We start from the raw sequence: 14423 nt of genomic DNA, 5'->3' as shown, positions 1-14423 counted from the left end.
TAAGTGTTACTTCAATTTTGTATTTATTTTCGTAGGATTGATTTTTCTGTCTGAGTTCTCTTTGTGTTGTGTCAAAAGAAATTCTTTTTTCTTTCAAAATTAAGGTCGCTCTTATTGTTCTTTCAGGAATGACATACTATGGGGGGGAGTTCTCAATTGAACTTGTGCTTAATTGCCAATTTTTTGTGGGGAGTGCGTATGTGGAATATTATAGGGGTTATCTTGTATCTTTATAGACTCCTTGATGAATGCATTTAGCTTCGGCTTTATGATTGCATCTAAATAAGATGATATATGCTTTCTTTTGGTCATGGAATGTCTCTTTTCAGAAATTTCATTAGGATCCCGTTCTTGTACCTTTGCCAATTTTATTGACAAGAAAGGGGAGAATGTAGTTCACACTACAAATACATATGGTTTTCGGATCATTACGTAAGCGGGAATGGTTTCCATGTGATACGGAGTATTGACTAAGGGGGAGTGACATATCACCATAGTATTTTTGTTAAAGTTGTGATGCAATTGGATTTTGATACTGTGTAATGATATTATAACACTGTATAACAATGATTGAGAACTCTTGTTTTCTCGTTGTTATAGCTACGCATTTTCAACAACGATGATGCTAAAATTACAAACTTTGGGATCATATGAGTACTTGGAAGTGACGAAGGTTTCGAGTAATGTTGAAGATTAGACATGTGGAATAGGATCTAAAAAGTTTATTTATATATTTTTTGTATTCCATATGTATTGATAGTTTTGTCACTTAAATTGAAAAAGTGGGAGATTGTTAGAGCATTGCTCGGTCAAACTCACATGCGTTGCTATCTCAAGCATGTTTTTCAATGTTAGTGATCAAAACTATAAGTCTTGATTTCTAGTATACTATATCTAAGTTCTCGAACTAGGATAGAAAGTGTAGTTGAGCTCAAGAACTCCATGGCAATCATCATACAAGACGAAGGACTACTCAAGGAACTGGTGGATTTTCATCGACTAAAAGGTATGTGGAGACTTGAACTTATATATCAGTCAAAATTCTATTTATCTCCTATCTTGAGACAAAATTCGTTTTTCTAAATAGACTTAGATTATACACATTTGGTATTTCGAGCCGAGTTTATATTTCCTATTTATTTCTCGAAATATGTGTTGGTAAAGCTTTCGCTTTATCCAAGTTCATGTTTACCTAGTGACGAAAGTCATGTTAAGTTTCAATCACTTTGAAAATTGCTCTGATGAAAAATAGTTTGTGAATAACAACTATATAACGTCCTCTAAGAATGTTTCAATGATTGAATGAGAGTTTAGACTATATAAACATTTGGAGGATATAAGCATTGTTGTGGAAACACATATATGTATAAGTCCTTATTGCTTGAACCAAAGTTTGCGAACTTTGTTGATCAAGTGAAACCGGAGAAGTGTGTGATCTAAGTCCGCGAACTCAGTCCGCAAACTCAATCCGCGAACTGGCGAAGTTCACAAACCCGAGAATTTCTGCTGGAGTTTGTAAACTTCATCCGGGAACTTAAGTCCGTGAACCCAGTCCACGAACTTGAGTAGGTTATGTCTAAAAACGATATTTGTGAACTTATCTTTATAAACTAAGGAATACAATTGCAAAACGTGGCTTTATAGTTCATGAACCGATTCGAGTGAATCAATTCTACTTTAACCTTTGTTTTTCTTCTCTAAAAGCAGGTTAATGACTTAAAGACTTCATTGGGATTGTGAAGCCAGACCGATACTATTTTTCTTGTAGTTATGTGATCTGATCTTGATGTTTCTATCGTACGAATTCAATTGCAGTAATTGGCTTGATATTCCTATCTCTGATAGGCAAGATAAAAAGAAATCACAAACACGCCGTCTCATCGTTTGTGATTCCACAATATTTTTTTCACTGCGTCGATTAAGACTATTGTGAGGTGATTGATAATACTAGAATGTTCTTCGAGAATATAAGTCTATTTTATCAATTGGTTCTTGTTCACCTTGATTTATCAAAAGACGGAACAAAACTCGTAGGTATATTCTTGGGAGACAGATTTATCTATTACCGTAAACTTTTTTGTGTGATACAGATTTGTTTATTAAAGTCTTCGACTTTGGGTCGTAGAAACTCTTAGTTGTGAGTGAGATCAGATAAGAGAATTAAGTGCATAGTATCCTACTGGGATCAGAGACTTAGGAGCATAACTTTACCTTGGATCAGTGTGAGATTGATTGGGGTTCAACTACAATCCAGACCGAAGTTAGTTTGGAGTAGGCTAGTGTTTGTAGCGGCTTAATACAATATGTGTTCAATCTGGACTAGGTCCCGGGGTTTTTCTGCATTTGTGGTTTCCTCGTTAACAAAATTCTGGTATCTGTGTTATTTCTTTTCCGCATTATATTTGTTTATATAATTGAAATAATACAGGTTGTGCGTTGTTCAATCAATTAGAATATCCGACCTTTGGGTTGTTGATTTAAATTGATTGACACTTGTATATTGGTCTTTGGTACCATCCAAGTTATTTCTCTTTGATAAAGACTCGCATATTTCTATTTTCTTGAGTAAAGATCAAATCGAGAGATTGAGATATAAACTCTTTGATATACTTTTTATCTAGATTGAGTCTGACTATCTAGTTGATTCTCTAAAAGTATATTGGAGTTTGTACATACAAATTGCTAATCGAATTGTTGGGTGTGGTTGTTAGACCCCCACTTTTTCAAGTTCAATTAAGAACTCTCCCCCATAAAATGTCATTCCCGAAAGAACAACAAGAGCGACCTTAATTTCAGAAGAAAAGAAGGATTTATTTGGACATAACAAATCACATACGAGTATGAATTTAAATACAATATACTCAATTAAATTAACCATAAGAGAACCCATGATTAATTAATCGGAAATACTCAGTATAAGTGAACTTATATAGACTCAAAAATACTCAATTAGATTTATCACAAGAGAACCCATAATTAATCTAATTAGAATACACAACCAAATTAACCACAAAAAAGTAATCAATTTAATTGGTCATGCTCGATATAAGAGAACTTACGGAGCAACAACTAAATAACCAACTGAGGATGATTAATTTAGTTGAATCATGCTCGACATAAAGTACCTCACGGAGAAACAACTAAGCTTATCATAAGTGAATGAATAACTCAGTCGATTGCGCTCAACATAAGACACCTTATGGAACAACACAGTATATGCACAAAAATTGTAGACTAGAGGTCGACCAAATACTGTGGAATAATCAAGGATTCATTCTAATTTCCATCACCATTTGCACAATGACATACAATAGACATAATCCTTGTAAACAAAATATTTTAACCTATCTTCCATCAATAATTGACATAATAGGCTTAACTTTTGTATTTGTCAAAATTTCATTCCTTCTTTTATAAACACATGTATATCGACATATAAAGGACTTAACTTTTGACAAGGTATGAGACAATCATAGTTCACGGACGCAAACACACATATCGCATAACCAATTGCAATATATAAAACTATAAAGATTAATACTGCGAAAATCATCTTCCAAGAAATTTAGAATTTAAACCAATAAATATAAAAACATAAAGATGAAAACGTTGGACATAGCTATGTCTAATCACAATAATGGTTATTCCAAACTCTAGTTATTCTTCTTAAACAAAACAAGAAATAGAAGATTTACTAGACATGCGAAATAAAATTACTCATCATTTTCATCATAGGAACCTCTCCAAGATGCTTGAATCATGTTCAATTCTTCCTTGAGATCGAAAAACTTAGTTGCAACCCATGATAATTGTTCTTATACGAACTTCACTCTTGAATTTACCTTATACACACCCTTGTGAATTTTTTGAAGTAGACTCAAGGTGGTAGGATCACAATCATCAAGGGAATTATCTCTTTGTATTTTGCACACATTCTCCCTTATACGTTTGAAAGTAAAGGGACGAACCAGTTTAGGAACGCCAAGTGAGTTGCCAATTGCATCAATACCATGTTCACGGAAACTTTGACCAATCAAGCATGGGTAACCTAACTTCTTGCTGGATGAAGTCATCGAGATCATTTGAGAATTGATGAAACCACAAATATTGAGACTCGGAACACCCAATTCAAGGAAATACACCAATTCCGCAAACTCATGACTCCACTTGGAATTCTCAATTATGAAGGGACAAGATTAGATATACCAAGTTTACCAAAATCCATCAGATCAACACTAAGAACATTATTAGGAAACTTTCCTTGATTCCAAGTCACCTTCTTACCGCGAAGGCCAAGAAAGATGTCATCACGTGATGGTCGTTCATTACTTGGTCTAGGTAGACGAACATTTACCAATGGAATTTTGGTAATCTTCGAAATCAACTCTATATTAACAAGAAATCTTTCTCTACTTATCATGGTTTTGAATTCCATTTTACCAAGATCAACATCATGAATGTTGCCATAGAAGACTCTTGTGAGAGTATCAAATCCTTGGCCAAGACCATCAAATAAGTTTCCAAGATTGAATTTTTCAAAACAAACTAAATCTTTAGAAGAATCCAATTTCTTTTCTAGAATAAAACCCATAGATGAAATCCTTTCAAAAATATTAGCACAAGAATCATTGACAAACCTGATTCTAATAGAATTTTGGTCTAAAGGAAGATCCATGCTAGAGGAACCCAATCTTTTTGAAGTTCTTTTTTGAACCCTTGAGATTCATCATGAGATCTTGAAATTGGAGAGGAAAAAGAGGAAATTACTTACTTGGGATGAACTTTGACCACCTCCTTGTCTTATTTTCCTCCAAGGAAGAATTAATGGAGAAAAGAGATGAACCCTAAAAAGTTCACGTACACTGAAAGAGAATGTCCGCGTACCTCTTCTTTATAGGCTCACTTATGGGGTTGGACCCTTCTATGAACCGTGACCCACAAAAGGAATGTGGGATTTGTTTTAATGTACAATCCGTGACAACACACAATGTTGAGAGGAACCAGATGCCATAGAAAGCCTAATCAAAACTTAACCCAACTGTACACAAATCAAACCAGTTCTTGCACCATCTCAAGATATATACAAATGGGGTAATGCCAGGTATGTTACCAAATAACATGATGTGCAGAGATATCCTCATGCAATATTTTTGGTTGATATTTGTGAACAATTCCAGTGATATAATCAAAGTAATGATGATAATCATGGTTGTCTGAGCTTTCTATCTTCCTCTTTGGATGACTAGAAAGAAGATTCTTCCGATTTTTAGTCCGTACATTGTTGTTTGATAGTTTTACATGTACAACACATTTATAGGATTTATTCTTAGACTTAACAGAATTAAGTTTTTCTAAGAATTTATATACACTTTCGAAGGCTCTAAATAGATCTTTGTCTCCATTATGATAGTATTCCTCAAAGGAATGAAGAATTAATCTAGTGAGAGTCCATATCTTTGAGTGTAACGAGTGTTTTCCCAATCTTCCCTTCTTTCTATTTTTTCCTTTAGATTGAATCTCATCATATAAATTTTCCTTTTTAGATGAATTGAGATTATCATGAGAACCTTGAAGGTTTTGTCCATAATAATCTTTGAGCAATCTTCAAGGAATTCTGGCGTGCGATACATATGCCAAGAGCAAGTTTTCCAAAGAAAATTTCCATGGAAAATTTTTATGGACCGAACAAACACAAACTTATCAGGTTTAAGGTGTTTGCCTGCTCTGATACCAATTGAAAAAGCGGGGGTACAAAAACCACACCCAATATTTCAATTAACAATCTGTATGGACAAACTCCAATATACTTTTAAGAGAATCAACTAGACTCAATCGTAATAAAGTATATCAAAGAGTTATATCTCTCTTTCTTGATTCAATTCTTTCTCAAGCAAATAGAAATATGCGAGTCTAATTGAATACAAAAGAAATCACTTGAACGGTTCCAAAGACCAATGTTCAAGGATCAATCAATTTCAATCAACAACCAAAGGCCGGATTTCCAATTGATTGATTCAAACGCACAACCTGTGATATTTCAACTATATAAAAAATTATAATGCGGAATAGAAATAACACAGATACCAGTTATTTGTTAACGAGGAAACCGCAAATACAGAAAAACCCCGTGACCTAGTCCAGATTGAAAACGCATTGTGTTAAGCCGCTACAGACACCAGCCTACTACAAACTAACTTCGATCTGGACTGTAGTTGAACCCCAATCAATCTCACACTGATCCAAGGTACAGTTGTGCTCCTTACGTCTCTGATCCAAGCAGCATACTACGCACTTGATTCCCTTAGCTGATCTCACCCACAACTAAGAGTTGTTACGACCCAAAGTCGAAGACTTTAATAAACAAATATGTATCACACAGAAAAGTCTACATGAATAGATAAATCTGTTTCCCACATAAATACCCACAAGTTTTGTTCCTTCTTTTTATAAATCAAGGTGAACAGGAACCAATTGATAACCTGGACTTATATTCCCGAATAACAACCTAGTATTATCAATCACCTCACAATAATCTTAGTCGACGTGGCGAAAGAAGATATTGTGGAATCACAAACGATGAGACGAAGATGTTTGTGACTACTTTTGTATCTTGCCTATATTAGATATTAATGTAAAGCTAATCATTACGATTGTACTCAACACGATAGAATCGACAAGATCAGATCACACAACTACGAGAAAGTAGTATTGGTCTGGCTTCACAATCCCAATGAAGTATTTAAGTCGTTAACCTTGTTTTCAAGAAGAAACCTAAGGTTCAAGGAGAATCAACTCTAGCTAATACAACTAGTATCACACAGGAGACGTGGGGATTAGGTTTCCCAGTTGCTAGAGTTCTTCCTTATATATTCTTTCAAATCAGTGTTTGCAATCAATGTTAGCTTAGTAACAAAGCATTCAATATTCACCGTTTGATGAAAACTTGATTAGATTCAAGCTAATATCTTTCAATCGTCGAATCAAAAACTTATCTTGTTACACACAAATGAAATGCACGATTTTAGGTTTATGTAAGCGTACCCAAACATGTACATTTGTTGGCTCAACAATAGTTAACCTGCTTCAAAAAAAAAAAACAATAGTTAACCAAATGGTTATCCATATGAGAACTTTCATATCAACCATATTCTTCTTCACCATATCTAGTTCAAATGACTCAAATGAACTAGTTAGAGAGTTTTTCAATTGCAAGGAAATCTTATGTAACTACACCAGACACAATCGAAGCAAAAACGATTTGATTCACTCGAATCGGTTCATGAACTTTATAGCCCTGGTTTGTATTTTGCATTCATTGGTTAATATTAATATAAGTTCACAAACAATCGTCTTTAGATATAACCAACTTAAGTTTGCAGACTTAGTTCGCGGACTGAGTTCACGGTTCTTGTTCCGGTTCTCTTGATCAACAAAGTTCGCAAACTTCGATTCAAGGAAAAGGACTTATACATATATGTGTTGCCACACAATGCTTATATCCATCATTGGTTATATAATCTAAACTTTCATTTCAATCATCGAAACATTCTTAGAGGACGTTATTACATAGTTGTTATTCACAAACTATTTTTCGTCAAAGTAAATAATTTTCAAAGTGATTGAAACACAACATGAATTTCGTCACTAGGTAAATATGAACTTGCAAAAGAGAAAGCTTACAAATACATATTTTGAGAAATAGATAGGCGAGATAGACTCGGCTCGAAATAGCAAATGTGTATAGTCAAAGTCTATTTAGAAAAACGAATTTTGTCTCAAAATAGGAGATAGAGTAGATAGACTTTTGAGTGATTGATAAGTTCAAGTCTCCACATACCTTTTAGTCTATGAAGTTTCACCAGTTCCTTGACTAGTCCTTCGTCTTTTATGATGATTGCCATGGAGTTCTTGAGCTCAACTACACTTTCTATCCTAGTCCGAGATTTAGCTATAGTAGGCTAAAAATCAAGACTTATAGTTTTGATCACTAATATTGACTAACATGCTTGAGATAACAACGCATGCGAGTTCGACCGAGCAATGCTCTAACAGAGAAGATCATGAGGCAGTTCCTTTGGGGTTCTTCAGCTAAGAAGCAAAAAAGAAGCTGGGTTGGTTGGAAGAAGATTAGTCTGTCTAAGGAGAGTGGAGGTGTTGGAATCAAGAAGCTTATGATCACGAATGATGCCCTTCATGCAAAGTGGATTTGGAGATATGGGAATGAGTAAGATGCATTATGGAGAAAGATTATCAATCAAAAGTTTGGGGGAAACACAAAAGTTTTTTTTACTAATACTACAAACAAGAATACAGGGAAAAGTTTATGGGAAGGGATCCTATACTCAGTTCCAAGTCTTGAGCAATGCACTGCAATCCAAGTGAACAATGGCAATAGAATTTTGTTCTAGAAAGATAAGTGACTTAATGGCCAGGCTCCTATGTTGATGTTTCCTTCACTATTCAAGATCAGTAACAAGAAAAATGCTCAACTATAGGATATGTTGGATGTCAGTGTTAATAATAATTGGAATTTTGCATTCTGCAGGTTACTAAAAGAGCAGGAAATTGAAGATGTGGCTCATCTTTTGTATTTGCTTCCTAATATTGATAGAGATAGTGGCAGTGATCAAAGAGTTTGGCAGGAGGAAACAAAAGGCTTTTCTGTGACAGAATGTTATAAAGCCTTAAAAAATGATGGTCTATTGAGGTTTCCTTTCAAATCTATTTGGAACCCCATAATTCCTCATAAGGTTGCACTCTTTGTATGGACTTTGTGTTGCAACGCTGCTTTTACCCTGGAATCTAATTCATATAGGAATACTATCATGGTAAATGGTTGCCTATTATGCAAGAAGTCAGTTGAATCAAACCAACATATCTTTCTTCACTGTGAAACTACCAGGTCAGTGTGGTATTACTTCTTGAATTTTTATAAATTGCAGTGGGTTTTTCATGATTCAATAAGAAGTAACATCTGAGAATGGAGAAAGAAGAATTGCAAGAACAGTTCAATCAAGAGCAAAATTTGGACTTTGTATCCATTTGCTATTTGGTAGGCTATATGGATTGAGAGGAATGCAAGACTATTGAATGGGCAATATAAGACTCGGGAGGAATTGATTGATAGTGTGAAGATCAATATTTATAATTGGTGTGTCGGAACAGACATCTTTGAAGACGTATCTATAAACTCTGTCTTGAATAACTGGGAGGGTGTAATGGCTTAGATGGGTAGTTAGCTTTTTTGCTTGGGAGCTTTTGGGTTCAAAATTTTGTTTAGTGGATGTGCTCTTTTGAGTATGGTCTCATACTTTTGTTCCTTCTTTTTCTTTCTTTTCAGTTGCACACTACCTTAGTGGAATGCTGATTTTTACCAATAAAATTGTCATTTTTGAGTTAAAAAAAATTTTAGGCTTTGACGGTCCCTTTCAATTCTAACATTATTTAACTCCATGCTCTTCGCCCAACAAGCAACTTCCGGTATGCCCAAAGGCTCTGCTCCTTCCGCACAGGAGGCACGGAGGAAAAGTTAAAAAGTGTAACTTCGGAATGTTTCCTTCTAAACATTGAAATGACATATGAACCGGACCCATACATCCGCTGCCAGGCTTACCGAGTGTAAAGTCCAGAAGATGATCTCAACCCTCACAAAAACTCTCTCCGCTTTCGGAACTGCACGTTAACAGGGGATATTTATGATATGGTCCCACCACTGTGTGAGAGGTGGGTTCGTAGGGCAGATTGCGGGATTCAACCCCAGTCGGTCAATACATCGTTTTTTATTATTGAAGTGTGTAATACAGCAGACACGATCGTCATCAAGTGATACCGAGACATCTTATACCACACTTGAAGATAAAAGGGAAATCAACAAAGTGCTTGCAACGAGTGATGTTGGTTCTTTATACAGACTTCTTCTGTCACATGAGACTGTTGAGAAATACATCTTCTCATATTGGGACGTAAACGGCAATGAATGTTGACCAATGAGTTTAGAAGCTGGCGACGAGATTGGAATGTTTTGGGATTCAGTCTCTTATCTTTGTTTTCAAACTACTCAAAAAGCACCCTTAAACAGAGAAATTTAAGATCCCCTGGTTCAATATGTAATTTCTTTCTTTTTGAGTGTTTAATGAAACTCATTATGTTTTTCAGATGCTCTTTGCTTGATTTTCTTTGACAAACTAAGCATGCATACGAGTGACAAACTAAGTGCATAACCTGAGGAAAAAAGAAAGGGGAATAGGAAATCCTGGCAGAGATGCCAGAACTTCCACATTGAAACCAGCTTGACTAAATAAAGAAGAACAAAATTGCATACAGCAACTGCTAATTCCTCCAATTAAGACAAAAAAATCAAAGCTCACAACAGTAACTCCAGCATTATGTGTTTCACACTTCCAAGTAACTAAGCATCCACAACCGTGACTGCACGGAGAAACTGATATCATAAAAAAATTATACAGCATATACATAGAAAAAGTACGGGTACCATCTTAAAAACCATCCCTTGGTTTATCTAGCCTAAGTGTCAGTATAGTAAAAGCTACTCTAATGGTGTGCATTAGAGCTGCCAGTGACTCGGTACTAGAGATAAGACCATGTGAAAAATACTTCTCCTGGATGCAGAGACAAATGTCTCACCTACTACTGTACTTCCCTCCAATCTATCACAAGCTTAATTTTCACGAGTTCTGCGGCTTCTGCCTCATGTTTCCAACCCCAGTCATATTCCTACAATATATATCTAAGATTAACATAGACAGGGTAAAGCAGTCGATAATCAGTTACAGTGTGCATGAGGATTAGTAATTTCTGAAATTTGAAAAAAAAATCTATGATCAACCTATCACACCAGACCACAGCTCAAGCATCACAGTGAAACCAGCTTGACTGAATACAGAAGATAAAGTTACATACAGAAACGGCTGATTCCTCCAATTAAGACAAAAATCAAAGCCCCACAACATTAACTCCAGCATAATGTGTTCACATAACTAGAAGAATAGCTGATTCCATATGTTAAATTGCTACATTAACTCTCTCTCAGCGGCAATTGGCTTATATGATATATAATCACAGTACAGACTAAGACTACTTACAAAATTCAATAGCTCGAAAACACTATCCTGAGATTAGCAGCACGGAAACCATGTCCCTGCACTATCTATTTCTTACACTTCAATAAATATGCCAGTACTCAGCATTCCGGTCCTCCTTAGGCAACCATCATAAACTCCTGAGAAACAGTGAAAAGAAATATACAAGTACAACTGACAAGTTGCCTACAACTGTAAGATAACTTGCGTTAGAAAGAAAGTCAAATGCCATATTTCCACTTACTTTGCTGCTTATGAAGGGCATGTAGTTGTTTCTATAGCTTAGGCTATTCAATACTACATTCACCACAAGACAATTTGTCGATGTTCATATGGCACTTTCAACAAAATCTACCAAATTCTCATCCAGGTTAGGTTATCCACAGGAAAAGCATATATTAAACAGAAATGGAAAGTGTATGTACCATATCGTGCCAGAGAAACTTGTGAAATGCAAGTACTTCATTATGATTGTTCAGCTTAAAGTTTATTGTTTCATACAAGATAACATTCTGATGAAATGGATCACCAAGAGCTGAAAATATTACAAATATTCCAGTTTATTGTTCTGCATAATGGACACAAAAATTCCAATGCTACAAGCATAAAGCAGATAGTAAATGCACAATGACACTAATTATTTGAGCATATAACTACACTTATCGATTTGAAAATATTGTACTGGATTTTGATGTATTCATTGTCTATACCACCATATCTATTCACATGCCCGCATGTCATCTACATCAGCACAAACATCATACGAGGAAGCATATAACTCGGTAACATACCAAGTTCAGTTCCTCCAGTGCCTCGTCAAATCCATATCCCTGTATTCACATCTTCCTCAATGAAATTTCTAACTGTGAAGACGACACATAAGACACGAGAAAAACAACAAACACATTCCACAACAAAAAAAGGGACTTTGTTCTATTCCTAAGACCTTGTATTCATGCTACACGAACGAGCAAACCGGATAGAAGGAGCAGCTCCTCCACCAACACCTGTATCCTTGTTTAAAGGATCAGCATACTGTTTTCTGCAACCCGGACAACGCACATCAGCTTCAAGAATCCTCTTATGACAGAAGAGGCAAAGATGAAATCCACAAGAACAAGGGAGAAAACTCGAGTCCGTCAGATCCAAGTCTTCATAGCAGATAGGACAAGATGAAGGTGGTGATGTTATAACGTGGCAAGCCCAATTAACACCTCCACGACCACAGTGCCTATCAGAATTCGTTGGTAAACTAAGTTGTTTTGCAAGATTAGGTAAACTCTGTGGACGATAAGCATCATCAGGCCTCCATGCACGAGGTTTTGCCTCAGGATTCAATACAGCCCTGTTACGTTCAGGTTTGGCCAATTCAGCAGAGACTTTTTTTGCAGCAAAAGGATCAGATTTAGGGGCTTTCTCCTTTTCATCTGCAATTAAGGCATCAGCCATTGTCTCCCAGTCATCCAAACATCCATCGTCATCATCTTCTACTCTTTCCTCTTCCTCTTCTTCGCTGATGGTTCCAGAAAAACATCCATTACTACTACTGCAACTTCCACTGCTACTCCCTGGACGTTCTTTTCTAGTATCATTCCCACCCAAAACACTATCAACCCTACCACCACAATTAATTATGAATTCCACAACATTTTCACCCCTTGTTGATTTCATCTCCAAATTCCTCTCATTTTTTGAAGGTGGTAAAGATACTGGAAGAACTGAATCGTTCCCCCCACTCAATTCCTCCTTAAATCCCTTGTTTTTGGCTGAACCATCCAATAATATTGTTTCAATAATAAAGCATAAAGAAACGATCTTTCTTGACAAATAACAAAACCATCGAAGAAAACACTGAAATTAATTCATAAAATCAATAATTCACCCATGCACATACCTTGAGATAGCCATTGTTCTCTCCGCGCATCGAGTTTTTCTTGCTTCAATTTCGCCAACCTGTTTGTCTGAATTATAAAAAAAAAATCAGAACCCATGAATTTTTTCCAAGAAAAGATAGAATCTTTGATGAATTGAATCAAAACCCATGATTCAAAATTAGTTTCACCCACCCTTTTTTTCTTGCCGAATTCCTTGGGGCAAACAGGAACAGAACCCTTGTTCATCATTGAATCAGAACCCATGATCGATTTCTAACAAATTTGCGATTGAGATTTCTTGAAACCCTAATTCACAGGAAGAAGATATAAAACCCTGAAAAATTTTCTTGAAATTTTTGAGAAAGATATTTTCGTGAGAGAGTGGATAACGAAAGCCTCTGTGTGTTGTTTGGTTTCTGGTGAAGTTCAATTTCCCCCCTTTCGTATGTCTAGTTCTTTTCTCTCAATATTTCCGTTTTAGCTGTATTTAATTGTTTGTATATGGGTTGTGGGGGGTTTTAATGGCTGTTTTTTGTGCAAATTGGGGATATACGGGATTTGTTTTGTCTTTTTTTTTTTTCACATTTGTAAATTACGTGGGTATTACTTAATGAATTAATGAGTAATTGCATTTAATGAGGCAATTAAAGGAAGATTAATTGCATGTCCCCCAGTAATTAATTAAAGATTATCTATTCCCGGATGATTATTTGTTTCTGCTGTGATATTCCCAAAGAAAAACCAAAACATGGGAAAGGAGCTGATGGCCGTAGGCTGATGCTAGCTGCGGTGGCGAATGGTCAGAAGCAATTTTTATTTTTCATCGATTATGTATTGCTATTTAAAAAAATTATTGGACCACAATTTGTTGCTAGGTTATCGATCAATGATTTGTACAAGTTATAATTATTTGTACACTTTATTTACATCAACAAAACAGAATAAAAACTAGAACTTAACCGGTTGAGAGAAGAATGAAAGAATGAATATTTAAATCATGGCGTGTTGCGTACTTCGCGAAATTATGCGCCAAAGAATTAGCATCTTGCATAATGAAATAAAAACTAAGTGCACTGATCTCTTAAGAGCAACTGGAGTGGTGCGATCAAAACCAAAGATCAAAGATCAAAAAAAAGACCAAATTTGGGTTTAGTCCGTGTTGTGACGCAACGGTACATGATTAAAATTTCGTCAGGCGGACTGTTATGGCTGCGCCCCATTTTACACTTTCATCAGGCGGACCTTAAAAGTCCGCCCCATTTATTTATTTTTTGTAACTTTCATCAGGCGGACTTTAAAAGTCCGCCCCATTTTTTTCGTAACTTTCATCATTCTTTTTCTTTTTTATTTAATTTGAATTTTCATCGGGCGTAATTTAAATCTCCGCCCGTTAACAAGCGTACTTTAAATTTCCGCCCAGCAACAAGCGTACTTTAAATTTACGCCCAGC

At 35.7% G+C, this 14423-nt stretch overlaps 1 protein-coding gene across 1 annotated transcript; it reads right to left on the bottom strand.

The window, feature by feature from the left end:
• Positions 1–11543: 11543 nt before the first annotated feature.
• On the bottom strand, positions 11544–13643 carry LOC113318883. Its single transcript, XM_026567165.1, has 3 exons — positions 13166–13643; positions 12994–13060; positions 11544–12865 (listed from the first exon to the last, which is right to left on the bottom strand). The coding sequence occupies exons 1-3, from the start codon at positions 13235–13237 to the stop codon at positions 12039–12041; spliced, it is 966 nt and encodes a 321-aa protein (XP_026422950.1). The 5' UTR covers positions 13238–13643; the 3' UTR covers positions 11544–12038.
• Positions 13644–14423: the final 780 nt, after the last annotated feature.

This window comes from Papaver somniferum, chromosome 10 (genome assembly GCF_003573695.1).
Source record: "Papaver somniferum cultivar HN1 chromosome 10, ASM357369v1, whole genome shotgun sequence".
Lineage (NCBI taxonomy): Eukaryota > Viridiplantae > Streptophyta > Magnoliopsida > Ranunculales > Papaveraceae > Papaver > Papaver somniferum.
Note: the sequence above shows the minus strand (reverse complement) of the source record. Positions and strands in the feature narration are given on the sequence as shown.

Excerpts from the sequence above, each read along its gene's own strand:
- LOC113318883 (XM_026567165.1), bottom strand. The coding sequence starts at position 13,237 with ATGGGTTCTGATTCAATGATGAACAAGGGTTCTGTTCCTGTTTGCCCC. Across the intron at positions 13,061-13,165 it reads AATTCGGCAAGAAAAAAAGG|ACAAACAGGTTGGCGAAATT; the intron begins GTGGGTGAAACT and ends TTTATAATTCAG. Across the intron at positions 12,866-12,993 it reads AGAACAATGGCTATCTCAAG|CCAAAAACAAGGGATTTAAG; the intron begins GTATGTGCATGG and ends TGGATGGTTCAG.